Source organism: Pithys albifrons, chromosome 10 (genome assembly GCF_047495875.1).
Source record: "Pithys albifrons albifrons isolate INPA30051 chromosome 10, PitAlb_v1, whole genome shotgun sequence".
NCBI classification, from domain to species: domain Eukaryota; kingdom Metazoa; phylum Chordata; class Aves; order Passeriformes; family Thamnophilidae; genus Pithys; species Pithys albifrons.
The window spans coordinates 31896949-31920241 of NC_092467.1; the positions used below are offsets into that span (position 1 = coordinate 31896949).

General features: G+C 50.8%; 1 protein-coding gene across 2 annotated transcripts in view; it reads left to right on the forward strand.

The window, feature by feature from the left end:
• The window catches only part of ROR1 (receptor tyrosine kinase like orphan receptor 1), a 154832-nt gene that overhangs the window by 122062 nt on the left and 9477 nt on the right, over positions 1 to 23293 (forward strand). Inside the window, exons 1-4 of one of the 2 annotated variants that reach the window (XM_071565120.1) lie at positions 13469 to 13571; positions 16473 to 16600; positions 18408 to 18725; positions 19605 to 19850. In XM_071565120.1, coding sequence (XP_071421221.1) covers positions 13570 to 13571; positions 16473 to 16600; positions 18408 to 18725; positions 19605 to 19850 — 694 coding nt within the window. In that variant the 5' untranslated portion in view covers positions 13469 to 13569. Of the gene's footprint in view, positions 1 to 13468; positions 13572 to 16472; positions 16601 to 18407; positions 18726 to 19604; positions 19851 to 23293 lie in introns of those variants that run through there. The other variant, XM_071565119.1, reaches the window with a different exon arrangement.

Genomic DNA, 23293 nt, shown 5'->3' on the forward strand with positions numbered 1-23293 from the left:
GAAGTTCAGAAACTTATGGATTTGAGCATTCCTGGCTCCTTGTGGAAGATCCTTCCCAGGGCATTGTAGAGGTGGTGGAGCACAGCTGGGCTCTGTTCAACAACTGCCCCAAGAGTGTAGTGGGGGGGAAATTAAACCTCCAGTTGACATGATCTGCTCTAAAAGGAGCTGGAAAAACTCTGCTGGAGTGAGATCCAGTGGGAAGAACTCAAGAAATGATCTCTGTGTTAGAAAACTAAAAATCAGTTTATTGTGTCAGGGGCACCTTCCAGGGAGGTTCAACCTGCAGGTGAAACAGTTCCCTCACAGCACAACCTTCTGACTTAGAATGATGGAATGGATTGGGTTGGAAGAGACCTCTGAGATCATCAAGTCCAACCCTTGATCCAACCCCACTGTGATCACCAGCCCAGGGCACGCCGTGCCCTGGGCTGGTGATCACAGTGGGGTTGGATCAAGATGTGGTGGATTCTCACAGTGGGGTTGGATCAAGACATGGTGGATTCTCCCTCAGTGCCACATCCACACAATCACAGAATGGATTGGGTTGGAAAAGCCCTCCGAGATCATCAAGTCCAACCCTTGGGCCAACTCCAGTCCCTTTACCAGATCATGGCACTCAGTGCCACGGCCAAGCTCAGCTGAAAAACCTCCAGGGATGGGGAATCCACCCCCTCTCTGGGCAGCCCATTCCAATCCCTGAGCACTCTCTCTGCAAAGAATTTCTTTCTGATCTCCAACTTCAATTTCCCCTGGCAGAGCTTGAGCCCATCGTGCCCCCTTGTCCTATTGCTGAGTGCCTGGGAGAAGAGACCAACCCCCACCTGGCCAGAACTTCCCTTCAGGGAGTTCCAGACAGTGCTGAGGTCACCTCTGAGCCTCCTCTTCTCCAGGCTGAACACCCCCAGCTCCCTCAGCCTCTCCCCACAGGGCTTGTGCTCCAGTCCCTTCTCCAGCCTCGTTGCTCTTCTCAGTTGGGTTGGAAGAGACCTCTGAGATCATCAAGTCCAACCCTTGATCCAACCCCACTGTGATCACTCTGTGCCCTGGGCTGGTGATCACAGTAGGGTTGGATCAAGACGTGGTGGATTCTCACAGTAGGGTTGGATCAAGATGTGGTGGATTCTCACAGTAGGGTTGGATCAAGATGTGGTGGATTCTCACTCAGTGCCACATCCATAGAATCACAGAATGGATTGGGTTGGAAAAGCCCTCTGAGATCATCAAGTCCAACCCTTGGTCCAACTCCAGTCCCTTTACCAGATCATGGCACTCAGTGCCACGGCCAAGCTCAGCTTAAAACCCTCCAGGGATGGGGAATCCACCCCCTCTCTGGGCAGCCCATTCCAATCCCTGAACACTCTCTCTGCAAAGAATTTCTTTCTGATCTCCAACTTCAATTTCCCCTGGCAGAGCTTGAGCCCATCGTGCCCCCTTGTCCTATTGCTGAGTGCCTGGGAGAAGAGACCAACCCCAACTTCCTGGAGAGCAGCCTGGCACCTCCTGGGAGTGTCCTGGGAGTAGCCATGTTGTGGTGGTTCAGGTTTTAGAGGATCAAAGTGAGTGGCTCTGCAATATTCCTGCCCTGGGATGTGCAGGGGTTGCTGTGCAACAGCAGGACTGAGGATCAGACCAGCTGGGGTGTCGTGGGCTGGCACCTCCTCAGCAGAGAATATAAATTCCTTGTGTCAATATTGCCCTGGAACAGTCCTTAGTTTTTCCATAAATCCCCTTCTGTGTCTGTAACCTAAACATGACATTGTTTTGTTCTTTATTTAACCCCTGGGAATGAGGAGAGGAGGGAAAGAGGAGACCAGAGGGCTGTAATTGTAAAGAGCATTTGATTCATCAGATCAAATGGGGGTTGTGATTCCCAGAAATAGCTTTGGAAGGCTTGTGAAACCTCAACTCCCCCAGGATTCTCCCATCTTCTTTCTCAGTGATTCAGATTTATTTTAATTTTTCCCTTGCAGTCAAACACATGTGGGGTTTTCAGTAAAAGCAGGGGCTGAGTGTCACCATGGTTGCTCCAAAAGCAAAACACACAACCCTCTGGCCACCATCCAGGTGGGCCTTGGCCACCATCCAGGTGAGCTCTGGCCAACTGGGGGATTCTGCATTTAAGAGAAACCTTCCCATAGAAATGAAATTTTATGGAAGAAAAATTGCCAGTAAAGAGGCAAGAGGAGGTTGATTTTGAGGTGGAGCTCCCAAAGCTGTGCCCCCAGGAGGATGCCAAGCTTGCCCCCCAGCACCTTAGAGGTGTGTTCACTTCCAGTCCTGTGCCAGCTTTTGGCTCTCACAGACACTCCCTCCCCACGTGGAAATTTTGGAAGTGGACTGAGCACAATTCCCACGAGTTTTGGTGCAGGATCTTTTTAGCCTCACTTTCATAGAATCATAGAATGGATTGGGTTGGAAAAGACCTCCAAGATCATCAAGTCCAACCCTTGATCCAACCCCACTGTGATCACCAGCCCAGGGCACTCTGTGCCCTGGGCTGGTGATCACAGTGGGGTTGGATCAAGACATGGTTGGATCAAGACATGGTGGATTCTCCCTCAGTGCCACATCCATAGAATCATAGAATGGATTGGGTTGGAAAAGACCTCTGAGATCATCAAGTCCAACCCTTGGTCCGACTCCAGTCCCTTTACCAGATCATGGCACTCAGTGCCACGGCCAAGCTCAGCTTAAAAACCTCCAGGGATGGGGAATCCACCCCCTCTCTGGGCAGCCCATTCCAATCCCTGAGCACTCTCTCTGCAAAGAATTTCTTTCTGCTTTCCAACTTCAATTTCCCCTGGCAGAGCTTGAGCCCATCGTGCCCCCCTTGTCCTATTGCTGAGTGCCTGGGAGAAGAGACCAACCCCCACCTGGCCACAACTTCCCTTCAGGGAGTTCCAGACAGTGCTGAGGTCACCTCTGAGCCTCCTCTTCTCCAGGCTGAACACCCCCAGCTCCCTCAGCCTCTCCCCACAGGGCTTGTGCTCCAGTCCCTTCTCCAGCCTCGTTGCTCTTCTCAGTTGGGTTGGAAGAGACCTCTGAGATCATCAAGTCCAACCCTTGATCCAACCCCACTGTGATCACCAGCCCAGGGTATGGAGTGGGGCACAGAGTGGGGCACAGAGTGCCCTGGGCTGGTGATCACAGTGGGGTTGGATCAAGACATGGTGGATTCTCTGTCCCTGGAGGTGTTTCAGAGGACACTCAGTGCCACATCCAGTCCCTTCTCCAGCCTCGTTGCTCTTCTCTGGCCCCGCTCCAGCCCCTCAATGTCCTTCCTGAACTGAGGGCCCAGAACTGAACACAACACTCAAGGTGTGGCCTCCCCAAGGCAGAGTCCAGGGGAAGGGTCACTGCCCTGGCCCTGGTGGCCACGCTGGTTTGGATCCAGGCCACCTGGCTAGAACTTCCCTTGAGGGAGTTCCAGACAGTGCTGAGGTCACCTCTGAGCCTCCTCTTCTCCAGCCTGTGGTGGTCCAACAGCTTGTACCTACAACTTGTAGGTTCTGAGGCACAAACTCCAAGTGGGATATTCCCTGTGGAGGCCAATATAATTTGAGGGGGAAAAAGCCCCACGTGGTCCAGGTTGGAGGTGAGTGGCTGGTGCTGACACAAACCATGGCACATCCTGCTGCATGACTTCATCCCAGGGCAAAGAATCCTCCCTCAGTTCTGCCAGGGGCTGGCAGGCAGGTTATCTGCTGGCAGGATGCCAGGGGGCACTGGGAATGTTCCCAGGGAGAGCTGGCCCTGTCCCCTCCACGGGGGCTTTGATCTGGTGCACATTTATCTCTTGTCTCACCTTTTCCCTGCTCTGATTATTGTGCTGCAGGTCCCTCTGGGACATTCCTGTGGCATCACAGTGAGGGGCATTCTGGGGCACCAGGGGGGACATTTTTGGGGGAGTCAAACTGAGGGTGATCTCAGAGGTCTCTTCCAACCCAGCTGATTCTCTGATTCTTGGACTTTGCTGAGTGAGCACAGAGCAATTAAAATCTCTGGATAAACTCAGTGCAGAATTGAGGGAACTGTGTTTGTGTCTTGTGTTAAATGGAGTGTTCCTGTTCTGTTTTATCAACCTCAGGGCACTTCCAGAACTAAATATACCCCTTATCTGGGAACCCTCTGTAGTCCCCTTATCTCCCAGGACACTGGTGGGAAACGGAGCCAAATGAACATCAAAGGTGTGTCCTTCCCTGCAGCTGCTTGTGCTGCCTCAGATGCCACTGAGGTGCCACTGTGGGCACCTTGACTGGGTTGGACATCTTGGGCTGATGGGCCCAAACCACTGCAGGAATGGCCTGGAGCAAAGTAAAGGATGGAATCATGGAATAGGTTGGGTTGGGTTGGAAGAGACCCAAAAGATCATCTTGTTCCATCAGGACACCTCCCACTGTCCCAGGGTGCTCCAGCCTGGCCTGGGACACTCCCAGGGATGGGGCAGCCACAGCGTCTCTGGGTACCTGGGCACACTCTCCACCAGACTGTGCCATCATCTGCACCAACAGGTTTGTCCCTTCCTTTGCCTTTGGACTCGGAGGTACCACGTGGGGCTCAGCACAGGGGCCACCAAACCCCCCTGTGTTTGTGCCCCAGGGGGTGGGTTCCACTGCTGGGCTTGGGGGTTGAACCCAATTTCTCTTTGTGCCATTGCATTCATTGGAATATTGTTATTAATTGTAATTCTGACTTAGAATCTCTCTTGGGTTGGGTTTGTTTCTCCTGCTGCTTCACCTTTAACCACCACACAGCTCTACCTTAAGCAGTAAAAATCAAAACACACCAGAAAGGTCAAGGACAGCCAACCAACCTCCTTGATGTCCTTCCCCAGCAGCCTGTGGTGGGATCACAGACCCCTCAGGTCTCAGGAGGACACATTGCTGGAGTCTCCCTGGGTTTTTTTTGCCCATTGTGTTAATTCTGAGGAGGATCTTTAGATGTAGGAGGAAAAAAGGGAATTAATTCTCCAACATGTACTTTGGGTACAAAATGATTTCTACCTGTTGAGGAAGAAGTTAAAAGAAATGAAATCAGAAAAATGCCAAGTGAACTTGTGGCTCAGTTGTCTTGATTAGGATTTTCTGAAGGAGGAAATCCACCTTCTGTCACAAGTGTGTTCCAAAGCCTTGTATGGTCTTGTTTTACTCCAAACCCTGCAGCATGTGGTGGCCTGATGTTGTCCTGGTGTTTTCCCAGGAGCTGGGAGTTGGAAAGGATGGAATAAAGACCCAGTGACACGTTTCACAATCCCTGTCTGAGCTCATCTCTGAGGCACAGGAGGTTCCCCTGTGCTGCAAGGCCTTTAATTAGGAGGGAAATCCTCGTTAAAGGCCCATGAGGTTTCTGTGGTCGCAGTAAAACCTCTCGTGGAACTGGGCAATAAAATCTCAGTGGGCAGAGCTCAGTCTTGGGCTCACTTTGCTCTTTTCCTTCAGTGCCCACCTGTTGTTGGTCTCCCCTGGCACCACTCCAGGCAGGTGGTGGGTTTAGGTGCCAGGCTGGCTTTTCAGTGGGCTGCAAAAGGAATTAGGATGGAAAATTGGAAATGTTGCAGGAGGGAAAGCCCACATTGCTTGTGGTGGGAATTATGAAAGGGAAAACCTGGGAATAATAATAATAATAATAATAATAATAATAATAATAATAATAATAATAATAATAATAATAATAATAATAATAATAATAATAATAGAAAGAGAAAACCTGGGAATAATAATAATAGTAATAATAATAATAATAGAAAGAGAAAACCTGGGAATAATAATAAAATAATAATAATAAAATAATAATAATAATAAATGAAAGGGAAAACCTGGGAATAAAATAATAATAATGATAATGATAATGACGATAATAATAATAATAATAATAATAATAATAATATATGAAAGAGAAAACCTGGGAATAATAATAAAATAATAATAATAATTAAAAAAATAATAATAATAAATGAAAGGGAAAACCTGGGAATAATAAAATAAGAATAATAATATAATAATAATAATAATAAATGAAAGGGAAAACCTGGAAATAATAATTAAAAAAAAAAAAAAAATAATAATAAATGAAAGGGAAAACCTGGGAATAATAATAATAATAATGATAATAATAATAATATGAAAGAGAAAATATGGGAATAATAATAATGATAATAATAATATTAAAGAGAAAATATGGGAATAATAATAATAATAGTAATAATAACAACAACAATAACAATAACAATAATATAATATAATCATTTCAGTCTTGCAGGCCAAGTGTGGGTCCTGCTCTTTAGGTCAGAGGGAGTCAGCTCTTGGCATGTGGGGAGCTCTTGGCTGGCAGATCAAACAGGGTGAAATGGGTTGGGTTGGAAAGGACATTAAACCCACCCAGTGCCACCTTCCACTGTCCCAGGGTGCTCCAAGCCCTGTCCAACCTGGCCTTGGACACTCCCAGGGATGGGGCAGCCACAACTTCTCTGCCCACCCTGTGCCAGGGCCTGCCCACCCTCCCAGCCAGGAATTCCTTCCCAATCTCCCATCTAGACCTACTTTGTTTCAGTTTGAACCCATTTCCCTTGTCCTTAATTCCCCCTGGGTATCTTTAGATCTTCTCATAAATGTCTCAGTGGTCATGGGGTGTTCCTGGATCATGTCCCACCTCCCTTGGGCTGCTGTTCCTGCTGGGAACAAGTTCCTCCTCCCCAGAGGATGAGTGTGGATGTGCTCCAGGTGCCCATCACTCAAATGAGTCCTTCTTGTGAAAACCACTTCAAACTCAGCAATGAAAAGGGTCCTCCTTGGCACCCTCGTGTTGGGCCAGTGCCAGGGATGTTGTGAGACCACGAGAGGGGTGTGAAATCCCACCTGGAACTGGGAGGAACATCCTCACTCCTTCATGGAAGGATGTGTCATCCCAAGCTCAGCTTCAGAGGTCACCCCAGGCTTCCTCAGCCTTTGGGGCTTTCAGTGCTGGAGCAGATCCTTTTTCAGTCTAGTGAAAACATTAAAAATGGGAATAACTGCATCAATCCCTGGTGCCTTCATTACTGCCCCAGGGTGGGAAACCTTGGGAATGAGCTTTCCTCCAAGGATCACCTCCCTGTGTGCAGTCACTGCTCCCTCCCAGGCTGTGGAACTCCATCCCACAGTCATTAGGTGCGAGGGAGAAGATTATAAGGTGTTACATTATTTATCCTGATAATTAAAACCACTCCTGCCCTGGTTGTTTTGGCCCTTCAAAGCAATAACCCTTGGACTTCAAACAGGGGGGAAGGAGCTAATCATGAAGTTCTGAGTGTGTCAAGTTTATTGGGCTTGTTAACAGGTGGTTACCTGGGGGAGGAGGGCAGGCAGTCACCATCTGAGGGGCTGGTGGGTGATGCTGCCACTGGGGCCTGAGCCAGCAAAGACCAGAGTGAAGGAAAAAATGAACAGCAAAAGTTTCCCTGCCGTAGTTTTCCAGCCCAGTTTCTTGAGTGGGTGAATTTACTCCAAACAAAACTATTTTCCCTCAGCCTTGATGTTGCTGGAGGTGAAATGGGCACAGATGTTGGCAAGGCAGTCCCATCTCAGCTGGTTTAGAACTTGGGAGGTTTCAGAGGTGGGAGGAGACCACATTGGTCCCCACTGCACAGGTTGTGGTTCTTGGGTGTGATGTGGCCCAAATCCAGTGGGTTTGAATCAACTTGGCCACGTCCCTGGGGTAGAAAAGTGTCATGTTGGTTTGAGCTGTCTGTAACTCCTGAACAGGCTCTTGCAGTGTCAGGTCAGATGCCTCTAGAAGGTTCTAAATACACAACCATTGTTGCCTTTACAGCCCAACTCTTGACTTCACCAAAGTGTGGCTGAAGGGTCTCTGTTCCATGAACTCCTGGGGTTTGCCCCCACCCCAAATCCTGGCTTGTTTGGGCTTCTTTGCAGCCATCCCACTGCTGAGTGTTGGATGGAAAAGCAGCAGATGTGGAGCCACGTGGGTGTCCCTGGGGTGTGTGTGAGTCCCCACAGAGCACATGGGCTTGAGGAGTTCATGGAGATACCATCCTTCACAACTCCTGGGTGGGATTGCTTGACCTGCCTGTGTTTAAGAGGTTTGGCTTTAGTAGGTGCTCTCTGAGGTCTGTGCTGGTTAAAGGTGAACCTGCAGGAGAAACAAACCCAACCCAAGAGAGATTCTAAGTCAGAGTTACAATTTAATACCAATATTACAAGAAATGCAATGGCACAAAGAGAAATTGGGTTTAACCCCCAAGCCCAGCAGTGTAACCCACCCCCTGGGGCACAAACACAGGGGGGTTTGGTGGCCCCTGTGCTGAGCCCCACGTGGTGCCCCCCAGTCCAAAGGCAAAGGAAGGGACAAACCTGTTGGTGCAGATGATGGCACAGTCTGGGGGAGAGTGGGGGGCTCCTCCTGGCCAGGGGCTGCTCCTCCTCTGGATCCAATGAGTGGTCCCAGAAGTCCCCAAAGCCCAAGATTCCATCCCCTGAGGTTTGGGTGGGAGCCCCCAGTGCCTCCCCCAGGGCAGGGAGTTCCACCCTGGGGGATCTGACTCTGGCAGTCAGGGGGGATTTTGGACTCGTTGCTGGCCCATGGGCAGAGCTGAGCCCTCAGGTGGGTGTGGAGGTGCCAAGGAGTCCCTGCAGGGCAGTTCTCCCAGCTCCTCTGCCAGGCTTCTTTCCCAGCCAGCTCCCAGCCTGAGGGCTCAGCTGTGCCCTGGGCAGCTGCTGCCAATGGGCCCTTGGGAACAGTTGCTGGGCAATGGCCCAGAGGGTTTGGAATGCCCAGCTTTGGTCACCCCCACACAGGGATAGACTGGGCCCACCTGCTGAACTGGGACATCTTCTGTAGCAGCTTTTGGAATAGAAACTCCTTTGCTGTGTTTGTTGGTGACAGTTCCACTGTTTCCATCTTGAGAGACACAAATAGGAGTGGCAGCAGAAACTTTATCATGAAGTGTCTTCTGCTCCATTGGGAGGTGTCATGAGAGGCTGTGACTGGGTGGGGATAAACCCAGAGGGACTCCAGAGGTTTCTGTGGAGCAGCTCCATGTTTTCCCTGGGCTGTTTCTCCATCCTTGGCCTTCAAGGCATTTTTAGGAGACAAAATGGGCAATCGTGGTCTTGGCAAAACAAAGTCCCTTGGCTGGATAGAAGGAGCAGTGATGGAGGAACAGCAGGATTTCCTTGGATTTTGGACTCACACACAATGGCTTTGCTGTGTAGATGGTGTGTCTGCCCTTTAATTGGTGTTTGGGTTAATCCTCATTTAATTATTTGCTGCAGTTGTAAAATACACATTTTCTATGCCAAGCCCATGAGATTGATATGAACCAACATTTCACCCCCTCAAGAGATAAAAACATTGATAAAGTCCAACTGCCAGGACAGGCTTTATTAAAACAAAACTCCAGGAATAGTTCTGGTATCTTAAAGAACATTTTTCCCAGTCAGGGGAATGCCTTAATATTCATGCAAAATATTAAGTTCATCAATGCCAATTAATTTCGGATTTACAGCTGAATGGTGGTGTCTCATCCCATGGAGGGAGTTTGGCACCTCCCTGAATTTAATTTGCATCAAAGCACCCAAATAATCACGTGTAAAGTGGCTCAGAACTTGGTGAGCCGCTGAACAGAATTATTTAACACAGTGCAAAGCTCGGTGGAATTCCTGTCCTCAATTGCCGACTCCTTGGAATAATGAAATAAAACTAAATAAAGGGATAGTTTGATGTGTTTGTAAATAACGGTGGATTCCATGTCCGAAAATTTAGGGGAAAAAAATAACCTTTGTGCCACATCAATCAAAAAAGGTGGTGCTGGTAATGGGGAGAAAAGTGGGTTTTTTCCACCTTAAATACCCATCGTTGGCTGTAAAGGAGCTGCAGAGGGATGTTGATTGAGGTGTTTTGTGTAAACAAACTGGGAAGGAATTGGGGTTTTCTTTGAGCAGCTCGAACAAACCATTTAAACTCTTAGAACTGCTTGACCTTAAACAATGGGATGTTTCCGTGTTTATTTACCAACAAAAGAAGAAAAGGAGGTTAAAATTTCCTTAATGATTCTTTCAATGCTGCTCCAGAAAACGGGGGCAAGGAGACGTTTTGCGGGATATTCCCTCTGTTGGGATAACAGCAGGAAAAAGCAGTGACTGCCTTTTTTTTTTGCCCAGAAACTCAAGTTTGGGGAGGGATTTGATCCATTTCTGAGTAGAAAACTGCCCTTTTTACTCTGCTCTTTGTTCAAAGGAGGATTTCCCGAATTTAAGCCTTGGCATCCTTCTAAAGTCGAACCAAAAGATGAATGTTTGGGCCCTAAATTCTGAATATTCCACTCTGAACCACGGCCCTAGGGTGGCTCCTGAAGTGTTCTCTGTGCAGCCTTGGAGAGGGAGGAGATGCTTTTAGAGAAAAGAAACAGGTTCTCCTGGACTTGATTCCCACCAGGAGATTAAGGGACAGCTCTTCATTCCTACTGGAGCACATTGTCACTCCTGTTGGTTGTCCTCAGGGTGAGTTTCTTCCCTCCAGGAGCTCCTTCCCAGCAGCCATTCCCAGGCTGGTGGAGCTCCTGGTGCCCTCCTGGCACAGTTGGTGTCTTGGCAGGAGCACAGTTGGTGACAGACCTGCAGGTTCTGGGAGCTGGAGATGTTCCCACAGTTGTTGCACTTGACCAGCCATTCCAACAGGACCTACTGCTTCAAACAGGGTTGGATTTACCCCCAGCCCAAGGTGGGGTTTGATGCTCATCAACCCAACAACCCCAAGTGCCCTTTTCCCACCTTGGCACCATCCCTGGGAGGGTTGGGTGGGAAAATGAGCTGTAGTTTTGAAAGGAGGGTGGAATTTCCCAGGATCGTAGGTTGGAAAAGCCCTCTGAGGTCATCAGGTCCAAGGCCACCACTGACCATGTCCCCAAGTGGCCTTTTCCCACCTTGGCACCATCCCTGGGAGGGTTGGGTGGGAAAATGAGCTGTAGTTTTGAAAGGAGGGTGGAATTTCCCAGGATCATAAGTTGGAAAAGCCCTCTGAGGTCATCAGGTCCAAGGCCACCACTGACCATGTCCCCAAGTGCCCTTTTCCCACCTTGGCACCATCCTGGGAGGGTTGGGTGGGGAAAATGAGCTGTAGTTTTGAAAGGAGGGTGGAATTTCACAGGATCATAAGTTGGAAAAGCCCTCTGAGGTCATCAGGTCCAAGGTCACCACTGACCATGTCCCCAAGTGCCACATCCACAGGGCTGTTTAATCCCATCAGGATTGGACAACCCTTTCCATGAAGAAATTCTCCCTAATGCCCCATTTTGTCCCAGCCTGAGGCCTTTCCCTCTCCTCCTGTCCCTGTTCCCTGGAACAAGAGCCAAACCCCTCCTTGTTCCCCTTTCCTGTCAGGGAGATCTTTTAATCTGTGAATTAAAAAGACAAGTAAAACACTCATTTTTCTACCACTGAGCTCGTGGTGGTTGCTGCTATTTTTGTACTAATTGTGGCCTCTGGTGGTTACTGATGGCTGCAAATTTTTGGTCAAATAAGAGCTTCCCCAAGCTAAAGTTGTCCATATTATTTTTAATGACCTTGTGCTGGGGCATGTGGTTCATTTTTAATGCAAGTGTCACATTTGGGAAGTCTGTTTCTCATCATGCTTAAGGTTCAAAGATTGGTTCACCAGGAGAAAGGACTATTGGAGGCCCAGAAGAGAAATTAAATGTTGGGAGGGAGGAGAGGGGAGGGAGGAGCAGAAATAAAGCTGTGACTTCAGAAAATAAAGCAGGACAGAGTTGGTGGGACATAAACTGAGCTGCAGAAAGGCTGAAGCTCATTTTGTGGTGCTCAAACCCACCAGGTTTTGGGTCAGTTTGGAGGAGCTCAAGGCTGTGCTTGCAGTGCTGAGGCCAAGGAAGGAGCAGCTTTCTGGCTGAAACCCCTCCAAAGCAAAGAATAATTTGCAGTAGTTTTATCTGGGGATAATCCAGGTCTGTGGAGAATGAGAAATGTGGATGTTCTTCTGGAGGGAAAGAATGGAGATGCATAGAATGTGAAAATAGCTTGAAAATAAAGCAAATTTCCCCTGGGGTGTATTTAATGCTGTAAAAAAATTTGCCTTTTGCTTTGGGCTGAACGTTTCCATTTTTGATGTTCTCATTTCTGGCTGTGTGTTTTCCCCTCTGTATTCCAGAGGAGTTGGCTGAGCTGTTGGAAAGGCAGGAGTGTGTCCTCCAGCAGCAAGTGAATCCTCTTTGGCTGAATGTTTGAGCAGGAATGAGGAATTGTGACAGACAGGAATCATTAGCAAAACCTAAAACCTTCATTTTCCCTTAAAAAAAAAAAAGGGACACCTGACAAAGGAGATTTAAGAGAAAGGTGGTGCTGCTTCAAGCCTTGGTTCCCCCTGCTGGTCTCAAACAGAGGGAAGATCCAAGTACTTGGACATCCAGGGCTGGTTGTGCCACACTTGGGGTGGAAAGAGACCTTCTCCCGTGGGATCAGCTGCATGGACTTGCTCTGAGGGCCTGCAAAGGGGCACCAAAATATTTGGGAATCATAGAATGAATTGGGTTGGAAGAGACCTCTGAGATCATCAAGTCCAACCCTTGATCCAACCCCAGTGTGATCACCAGCCCAGGGCACTGAGTGCCCTGGGCTGGTGATCACACTGGGGTTGGATCAAGACATGGCGGATTCTCACTCAGTGCCACATCCATAGAATCACAGAATCACAGAATGGATTGGGTTGGAAAAGACCTCCAAAATCATCAAGTCCAACCCTTGGTCAAACTCCAGTCCCTTTACCAGATCATGGCACTCAGTGCCACGGCCAAGCTCAGCTGAAAAACCTCCAGGGATGGGGAATCCACCCCCTCTCTGAGCAGCCCATTCCAATCCCTGAGCACTCTCTCTGCAAAGAATTTTACCTGATCTCCAACTTCAATTTCCCCTGGCAGAGCTTGAGCCCATCGTGCCCCCTTGTCCTATTGCTGAGTGCCTGGGAGAAGAGACCAAGCCCCACCTGGGCAGAACTTCCCTTCAGGGAGTTCCAGACAGTGCTGAGGTCACCTCTGAGCCTCCTCTTCTCCAGGCTGAACACCCCCAGCTCCCTCAGCCTCTCCCCACAGGGTTTGTGCTCCAGTCCCTTCTCCAGCCTCGTTGCTCTTCTCAGCTGGGTTGGAAGAGACCTCTGAGATCAGCAAGTCCAACCCTTGATCCAACCCCACTGTGATCACTCCGTGCCCTGGGCTGTTGATCACAGTGGGGTTGGATCAAGACGTGGTGGATTCTCACTCAGTGCCACATCCATAGAATGATAGAATGGATTGGGTTGGAAGAGACCTCTGAGATCATCAAGTCCAACCCTTGATCCAACCCCACTGTGATCACCAGCCCAGGGCACTGCTGACATATTGGTATGAACCAGGGCCAATGTCTCCCATTCCCAATCCAGGCACAGGGGCTTTGCTCTTTGGAAAATATGAGGGAATATTCTTCCTGTGTTTGCTTTAAGGGCTCCCTGCCAAGTGAAACCCTTTCAGTTGGGTCTGTGTGAAGCTGGAACAGGAGCAAGGAGCAAAATCTGATTTATTGAACAATGTAAGAGCAATTTATGCAGCATTAACGGGGGGGCACTGGATATATGCAAGCATAAAAATAATTTATTGATGCACCTTTTAATTAATGGCAGAGTTTTCTCGAGCATGTTTCTCCTCTCTGTGCTCTCACCTCTCAGCATCCATTAGGAACAAAGTCCCCTAAAGCAACACCCTCCATAACCAAGTCTGGGCTGTAAATTGGGGAGGTTAATGGCTTTGGTGTTGGGCAGGACCCTTTGGATGCAGCTTGGAGAGGGCACAGGAGTGTCCCTGTGGTCCCTGTGGATCTCTGGATGTGCTGGGGAGCTGAGCTCTGCTCCCACTCCTGTCCTGCACTCCTGCCCTTCCCTCCTGTGCTGGTTTGAAGGTGAACCTGCAGGAGAAACGAACCCAACCCAAGAGAGATTCTAAGGCAGAGTTACAATTTAATACCAATATTCCAATCAATGCAATGGCACAAAGAGAAATTGGGTTTAACCCCCAAGCCCAGCAGTGTAACCCACCCCCTGGGGCACAAACACAGGGGGGTTTGGTGGCTCCTGTGCTGAGCCCCACGTGGTGCCCTTGAGGCCAAAGGCAAAGGAAGGGACAAACCTGTTGGTGCAGATGATGGCACAGTCTGGTGGAGAGTGGTGGGCTCCTCCTGGCCAGGGTCTGCTCCTCCTCTGGATCCAATGAGTGGTCCCAGAGGTCCCCAAACCTCAAGATTCCACCCCCTCAGGTGCAGGTGGGGCCCCCAGTCCCTCCTGAGCTCCCAGAGCTTTTGGGAGCAGTAGATGGACCCCACAGCCCAGTACCCCCCTCTTCTATCACCTTTAACCCCCTGACCTGCAGCTCAGGGAGCACAGACCCTCTTGAGTCCGGGGATCCTCCTGTCACATTCTGATGCTCCAGTTCCTTTCCTTTGATTTATCCTTCTGCCCTTTAAGGAGCTGATTTCCAAAGCAACTCCAAGTAGTGCCTGCTCCGTAGGGGCTTCCTAATCTCCTGTTTTCCCTCTGTAACTTCTCCTGGCATGCAGCCCCAGGGCAGTCATGGTGCCATCCTGGCCCTTCCTCTTTAATCTTCCCCTTCTGAGATGATCTACAAAATCCTGTTCCTCAGGGCATTCCCAGGGGGAACTGGTGTCCTGCTCACTCCCAGTCCTTGCTGTGTGCAGGGGGACCTTCCTCCACTCCAGGGTGAGCCTTTGTGCAGTCCCAGAGTCAAATCCCGGACTAAAAGTAGCCTGGAGAAAGTCCTAAATGAGTAATTAATTGTATCCTGTCGAGGGGTTTGGTGGGTGTGGGTTTGTGGCCCTGGTTACCTCTCGGAGTGTCTTTGCTGGCTGAACACAGTCCATTAACACTCTGAGGCATCTCAACCCCCCCTCCAGCTGTTAATGAAGAGTTAATTGGCTGTGCCTTTGCAATCCAGTTTTCCATGTGCTTGAGAACATCTCGGGACAATCTCCCAGTGAAGCCTGGACCCCTTCCCACTGATTTCTCCATTGGGAGATGCCTGGGAAGGAGGTTCCCATCTCTCCCATCCCTCTTTCCCACCATGCTGTCTTCACACTCATGAATCACTGCGGGTGATCCCTGGTGTTTGGCTTCTCCCTGAGCTGGCAGGAGATGCTTGGGGTGCCCTGGAGGGCAGTGCCAGCCCTTCTTCCCGCTGATAATCCCATTAGCTGGCGCTGTGGCTGTGACAGGGACCGGCTGCTGTGACAGGGACCGGCTGCTGTGACATGGACCAAGCTGGCCCCAAGCGCTGTGAATGGGCCACTTCAAAGAGGATCAATGGAATTTGCATTTCCAAGCTCTCACTCCTCTCCTCTCTTCGGGAGGGGATGAAAGTGTCTTTTGTTCAACTTAATGGCAGAGTTGATGGAAAAAGCCCTGATTTTTCCCCCGATTAAGGCATAGGATGATGCCACTGTTGGCTTTCAGCATCTGGGGGAGGATGAATTCTGCAAATAAAAAAAGCACACAAAGAAAGGAAGCTGTTGCCTCCCCAGATGTCCTCAGACTCAGGGATATTCCAGTGTCCTTTATCCTGATTTGAGAGCCGTATAGCAGCTGTCTGGAGTGGGCATGAATAACAAATTACCAGCAAAGTTTCATTGAGCATCTCTGTGCTGGTTTAAAGGTGAACCTGCAGGAGAAAGGAACCCAACACAGGAGAGATTCTAAGTCAGAGTTATAATTTAATAACAATATTCCAAGAAATGCAATGGCACAAAGAGAAATTGGGTTTAACCCCCAAGCCCAGCAGTGTAACCCACCCCCTGGGGCACAAACACAGGGGGGTTTGGTGGCCCCTGTGCTGAGCCCCACGTGGTGCCCCCCAGTCCAAAGGCAAAGGAAGGGACAAACCTGTTGGTGCAGATGATGGCACAGTCTGGTGGAGAGTGGGGGGCTCCTCCTGGCCAGGGTCTGCTCCTCCTCTGGATCCAATAAGTGGTTCCCCAAGTCCCCAAAACCCAAGATTCCATCCCCTGAGGTTTGGGTGGGAGCCCCCAGTGCCTCCCCCAGGGCAGGGAGTTCCACCCTGGGGGATCTGACTCTGGCAGTCAGGGGGGATTTTGGACTCGTTGCTGGCCCCTGGGCAGAGCTGAGCCCTCAGGTGGGTGTGGAGGTGCCAAGGAGTCCCTGCAGGGCAGTTCTCCCAGCTCCTCTGCCAGGCTTCTTTCCCAGCCAGCTCCCAGCCTGAGGGCTCAGCTGTGCCCTGGGCAGCTGCTGCCAATGGGCCATTGGGAACAGTTGCTGGGCAATGGCCCAGAGGGTTTGGAATGCCCAGCTTTGGGCATCCCACACAGGGATAGACTGGGCCCAGTTTGCTGAACTGGGACAAAGAGATTGCCTTGACTTGTGGGGTTGCCTTGAGGTGCTGCAGCCCTTTGTGTTGCTCTTGCTTGCAGGGATGAGTATGAAGAGGACGGGTTCTGCCAGCCCTACCGCGGCATCGCCTGCGCGCGCTTCATCGGCAACCGCACCGTCTACATGGAGTCCCTGCACATGCAGGGCGAGATAGAGAACCAGATCACAGGTGGGTCAGCTGCTCTGGGGCTTCTCCCCCACACAACCTGGCTTGGCCCAAATCCTGCTGGAGCTTTAGAAACAGCAGCACTGGGTTTGTCTCCTCGTTGTCCCCTCTTGCTGTGAGTTCCCTCCCAGGGCTCCTCGTTGTGGGGTGTCAGTGCAGGGAGTCACCTGGAGGGTGCCAGTCTGAGCAGCCTTCCTGGCTCTGCTCCTTCAGCTGCCCCAAAAGAACCTCAAAAAGGATTTTTCAAGGGGAAGGGTCTGGGAGGCTCATAACCAGGGTGCCTTGGACTGCTGTTGTCCAAACAGATTTCAAAAGCAAAGGCAAATCAGAACTGGTTGATTTTATGTGGCTGAGATCATTTAGGTGCTGGAAAAGGCTGTATAAATAATCCAGCAGGGAGTGGTCTTCCTTTGGATTCAGCAAAGAATCAATTTTCATTGTTTTTGTGGGATATGCTGATGGGGAGTTCAAACTGTGGCCTCATAGATATCATGATACATCTATTTTTTTGATATAAATTACCACTGGCCAGATCCCAGCCATGGCAATCAGCCTCTCTATATTCAGATGTTCCTCTTGCTGTCAGAATATCCCAAATTTCTCTTCTCCCCAGACTGTTCTTCCTTTGTCCCCAAGCACTGTCAGCATTGTAGAAAAGGCTTCTGCATTTCCCCCAGGAAAGGCCAACAGTCCATAATTACAGAATTTAGTTGGAAAAGTCATTTGGGATAGGATGAAAGTTGTCATCTTCCACAGAGGAACTGCTCCTGTCATCCTGCAGCCTGCAGGAGTTTGGGGTTTACCTGCTGGGCAAGAGGCATCCAAATATTACAAGAATCTGCAGATTATCAGAAGTTATTTGGAGGGGAAAAAAGGACTAATTAGGTTTGAGGTTTCAGTAATGTGCTTACCATTAATCCTGTGCTGAAGACCAGATGCATTTTCATTGTCAGTGAAACCAACCTCACTAAAAACCCCCAGTAATTAGTGGAGTGTGTGTTTGTGTGCTGGTTTAAAGGTAAAGCAGCAGGAGAAACAAACCCAACCCAAGAGAGATTCTAAGGCAGAGCTACAATTTAATAACAATATTCCAAGAAATGCAATGGCACAAAGAGAAATTGGGTTTAACCCCCAAGCCCAGCAGTGTAACCCACCCCCTGGGGCACAAACACAGGGGGGTTTGGTGGCCCCTGTGCTGAGCCCCACGTGGTGCCCCCGAGGCCAAAGGAAAAGGAAGGGACAAACCTGTTGGTGCAGATGATGGCACAGTCTGGGCCAGAGTGGGGGGCTCCTCCTGGACAGGGTCTGCTCCTCCTCTGGATCCCTTGAGTGGTTCCCCAAGTCCCCAAAGCCCAAGATTCCATCCCCTGAGGTGCAGGTGGGAGTCCCCAGTGCCTCCCCCAGGGCAGGGAGTTCCACCCTGGGGGATCTGACTCTGGCAGTCAGGGGGGATTTTGGACTCGTTGCTGGCCCATGGGCAGAGCTGAGCCCTCAGGTGGGTGTGGAGGTGCCAAGGAGTCCCTGCAGGGCAGTTCTCCCAGCTCCTCTGCCAGGCTTCTTTCCCAGCCAGCTCCCAGCCTGAGGGCTCAGCTGTGCCCTGGGCAGCTGCTGCCAATGGGCCCTTGGGAACAGTTGCTGGGCAATGGCCCAGAGGGTTTGGAATGCCCAGCTTTGGTCACCCCCACACAGGGACAGACTGGGCCCACCTGCTGGACTGGGACAGTTTGTGGCATCCCCACGTGAGCCTCTGAGCGTGGTCATTGCAGTGGGAGGGGAGCAGGAGCACTGAAGGCCACCCCTTGTCTTCCAGCTGCCTTCACCATGATCGGCACCTCGAGCCACCTGTCAGACAAGTGCTCTCAGTTCGCCATCCCCTCGCTCTGCCACTACGCCTTCCCCTACTGCGACGACACGGCGGCGGCGCCCAAGCCGCGCGACCTGTGCCGCGACGAGTGCGAGCTGCTGGAGAACGTGCTGTGCCAGACCGAGTACATCTTCGCCAGGTCCAACCCCATGATCCTCATGAGGCTGAAGCTGCCCAACTGCGAGGACCTGCCGCAGCCCGACAGCCCCGAGGCCGCCAACTGCATCCGCATTGGCATCCCCATGGCCGACCCCATCAACAAGAGTGAGTGAGGAACACCTGGGTCTGTCAAAGTGCTGCTGGGCAAAGGTTGGGGCTTCCCATCAACCAATGAGTGAGGAGGGTGTAGGTCTCCATCGAAAACTGCTGGGCAAAGGTTGGGGCTTCCCATCAACCAGTGAGTGAGAAACATCTGGGTCCATCCAAAACTGCTGCTGGGCAAAGGTTGGGGCTTCCCATCAGCAAATCTGGGTTTCCATCCAGAAGTGCTGCTGGGGGCTTCCCAATGAGTGAGGAGGATGTGGGTCTCCATCAAAAACTGCTGGGCAAAGGTTGGGGCTTCCCATCAAGAGTGAGTGAGGAACATCTGGGTTTCCATCAAAAACTGCTGCTGGGCAAAGTTTGGGGCTTCCCATCAAGAGCGAGTGAGGAACATCTGGGTTTCCATCCAGAAGTGCTGCTGGGCAAAGGCTGGGGCTTCCCATCAAGAGTGAGTGAGGAACATCTGGGTTTCCATCCAGAAGTGCTGCTGGGCAAAGATTGGGTCTGTAGGACTTTGTCCTGTGGGAGGGACCCCCAGGGAGCAGGGCAAGGATTGCAGCTTCTCTCCCTGAGCAGCAGCACAAACAACAACTGATTGTGACCCCCATTGCCATCTCCCTGCACCACCGATGGGGAGGAAGTAGAACTTGGAAGGAGGGAGGGTGGAGGAAGGTGGTTTTGAGGTTTATTTTACTTCTCTGATCCTGTCAGTAGTTACATTGAATTGATATCCCCACTCTGAGTCTGTTTTGCCCTCGATGGTGATGGGTGAGGGATCTCAACTCATGAACTCCTGGTTGTATTTTCTCCCCCTCCAGTGGGGTGACCAGGTCAACCCCCTACAACCCCCAACTCTCTCCTTGGTTTCCTCTCCTTCCCCAGATCACAGATGCTACAACGGCACGGGCGTGGATTACCGGGGCACGGCGAGCGTGACGCGCTCGGGGCGGCAGTGCCAGCCCTGGAACTCGCAGTACCCACACACCCACACCTTCACTGCCATCAGGTACCCCGAGCTCAACGGGGGGCACTCCTACTGCCGCAACCCCGGCAACCAGAAGGACGCGCCGTGGTGCTTCACCCTGGATGAGAACTTCAAGTCCGAGCTCTGCGACGTCCCCGCGTGCGGTAACCGCTGGGCTGGGCTGGGATTCCTTCTGGGGTGGGAAGGGGGAGCTGTTGTAGGAGTTTTGTGTGATATCCTGAGTTGGAAGGGACCCATGAGGATCAGCATCCCAGCTCTGAAGTGAATGGGCCATCTGGGGAGCAAACCCATGGCCTGGGTGTTGTTGGTGCTGTGGGCTGACCAGCAGAGCTTATCTCAGGGTCATGTCCTGCCCAAGGGAAGCTTGGGGAGATGTGCACCAAGTGTCTCTTGAATCCATGGAAAGAGAGGTGAGGTGTGGGGAACGCCGATGGAGTGTTTGGAACTGAAGGTACACCAAGTGTCTCTTGAATCCATGGAAAAAGAGTTACAGGGAAGGCTGATGGAGTGTTTGGAACTGAAGGTACACCAAGTGACTCTTGAATCCATGGAAAAAGAGATACAGGGAAGGCTGATGGAGTGTTTGGAACTGAAGGTACACCAAGTGACTCTTGAATCCATGGAAAAAGAGATATAGGGAAGGCTGACTGCATGTTTGGAACTGAAGGTACATCAAGTGTCTCTTGAATCCATGGAAAGAGAGGTGTGGGAAAGGCTGACTGCATGTTTGGAACTAAAGGCACAATGTCCCTGCTCCAAGGAGACCTCTGAGCACTTACTGCCCCTGCAGCTGATAAAGTGGTGCCATGGAAATAATTCCCTGGGGAATTACCTGCACCTTGGCAGCCCAAGTGTCCCTCCCTTTCCAGGTTGCTGTTGCAATCAGTGCAACTCATTAGTCCAAATTAAGGCATAGAATCAAAGAATCCTTTAGGTCGGGAAGGGCTCTAAAGACATCGAGTCCAACCATCCCCCAGCTCTGCCAAGGCCACCACTGACCATGTCCCCAAGTGCCACATCCACAGGGCTTTTAAATCCCTGCAGGGATGGGCACTCCACCCCTGCCCTGGGCAGCTGTGCCAGGGCTGGTCAGCCCTTTCCAGGGGGAGATTTCCCTCCTATCAGTCTAAGTGTCTCCTGCTGTGACTTGAGGCCATTCCCTCTGCTCCTGTCCCTGTTCCCTGGAGCAGAGCCCGACCCCCCAGTTCCCCCCTCCTGGCAGGGATTGCAGAGCCAGAAGGTGCCCCCTGAGCCTCCTTTTCTCCAGGCTGAGCCCCCCCAGCTCCCTCAGCCCCTCCTGCTGCTCCAGCCCCTTCCCAGCTCCCTCAGCCCCTCCTGCTGCTCCAGCCCCTTTCCAGCTCCCTCAGCCCCTCCTGCTGCTCCAGCCCCTTCCCAGCTCCTTTCCAGCCCCTCCTGCTGCTCCAGCCCCTTCCCAGCTCCTTTCCAGCCCCTCCTGCTGCTCCAGCCCCTTCCCAGCTCCTTCCCAGCCCCTCCTGCTGCTCCAGCCCCTTCCCAGCCCTGTCCCTTCCCTGGACATGCTCCAGCCCCTCAGTGACTTCTTGTGCTGAGGGGCCCAGCACCAAGGAGGGGTTTGGGGATGCACATGATCCAGCCCAGACTGTCTGCCTTCCCCCTGATCTCCTCCTTCAGTAAAAACATAATTTATATCCCATTTTGGCATCGTTTCCCATCTTCCCATTAATTGGAAAAGACTCTGGAGCAGCCTCAGAAAATGTCTCACAGCAGGAATGTTCATAACCATCACCACAAAACATTTAATTTGGTGCTGGCTGTGGAGCAGCAACATCAAAGGTACCTCCTTTCCAAGGGCAGAGAGAATGGTACAGTGACTTAAAAGTTTGGGTGAAACTTTGTACCCTGAATTTCCATAACATTTCTGGGTGCATTTCTGGCATGTCCCTGCAAAGAGCTGTGGTTTTTATTTGGCTCGTTATCAATATTGTTATTTTTACAGATGAAACAATGAGATCCCATTGGTTCAGGTCTTCCATTGGCTTCCCAGAAGAAACAGAATCAAACTAGAGCTGAATCTCCCATTTTTGTTCATTTTGTTCAAAACCAAAATGCAGCCAGGGCAGCTCTGTAAGCACAGGATGAAAACTCAGCTTGATTTAAACCTGCCAAGATCACCTCTAGTTTTCAAACAAGGCCTGAGCTGTGCTGGCAGTGCTGGTTGAACAGGTTGGGTTTGGTCATCTCCGAGGGCTTTTCCACCCTCGGCAATTCTGGGATTCTGCTTTATGGTGTTAATTACCAAAACCTCTCCCTGCTGCCTTAAATGGTCCTCACTGTGCAGTTGTGTGGCTTTGTTATTCTAAATACAAACAGAGCTGGATCAGGTGAGCAGTAATTTAATTATTAAATGCTAATCTGCCTGCTAAAACCAGACTTAATTCTGCTGGGTTTGCACTGCCTGAAAGAGCCATTTCAGGCACATTTTAATCAACATTGTGCATTGTGCCTCACCAGGATGGGAAGTGGATTTAATTAGGGTGGCTCCCAAGAAACCCATTAACCTAATGAGGCTTCACCACAGGGGGGCTGCTACTTAATAAGAAGAATAATTGCCTTAGAGTGGAGCAGCCCAGGTGATGAGCTGGTGGCCAGGTCTCCGTGGGCCTCGTGGTGCTGTGTCCTCTCCTTCTCCTTCTCTCCTCCTTCTCTCCTTCTCCTTCTCTCCTTCTCTCCTTCTTCTCCTTCTCTCCTTCTTCTCCTTCTCTCCTTCTTCTCCTTCTCTCCTTCTCCTTCTCTCCTTCTCCTTCTCTCCTTCTCCTTCTCTCCTTCTCTCCTTCTCTCCTTCTCTCCTTCTCTCCTTCTCTCCTTCTCTCCTTCTCTCCTTCTCTCCTTCTCTCCTTCTCTCCTTCTCTCCTTCTCTCCTTCTCTCCTTCTCTCCTTCTCTCCTTCTCTCCTTCTCTCCTTCTCTCCTTCTCTCCTTCTCTCCTTCTCCTTCTTCTCCTTCTTCTCCTTCTTCTCCTTCTTCTCCTTCTTCTCCTTCTTCTTCTTCTTCTTCTTCTTCTCCTCCTCCTCCTTCTTCTCCTCCTCCTTCTCCTCCTCCTCCTTCTCCTCCTCCTTCTCCTCCCTCCCCCTGCATCCCCCAGGTCAGCCTGATGGTGGGGAGGTGGGAACCACATCTCCTGAGCAGGAGGTTCAGCAAAGACAAACCCAAGGAGGTTCTGGAGGAGAAGGGAAGGGCAGTGATGGTGTGTCTGTGCTGGGAAACCCACAGTGGCTCCATGCTGGACTTTCACTGGCCATGAGACAAATCCCTGCCCTTCTGGACACAGGGAGAAGGTGCTTTGGTCCTCTCCTGCTTCCTGAATGCTGTAGAAGTGTTTGGGCTCCCTCTCCTCCCAATTAAAAACCAGATGGCACCACTTCATCTAAAAAGAGGAGCGTGGGTGGGGCAGGACAGTGAAAGGACAAAGTGACATCCAGGACCAACGGAATTTCACCTCTGTCACAATTTGAGTCAGGCCAAGCTTCAGATCAAGGTCATGTTGAATGAAGTGCATAAAAATATCTGAGCACTGGGACAAATCCAGCCTGGACAACACAGACATGCTGA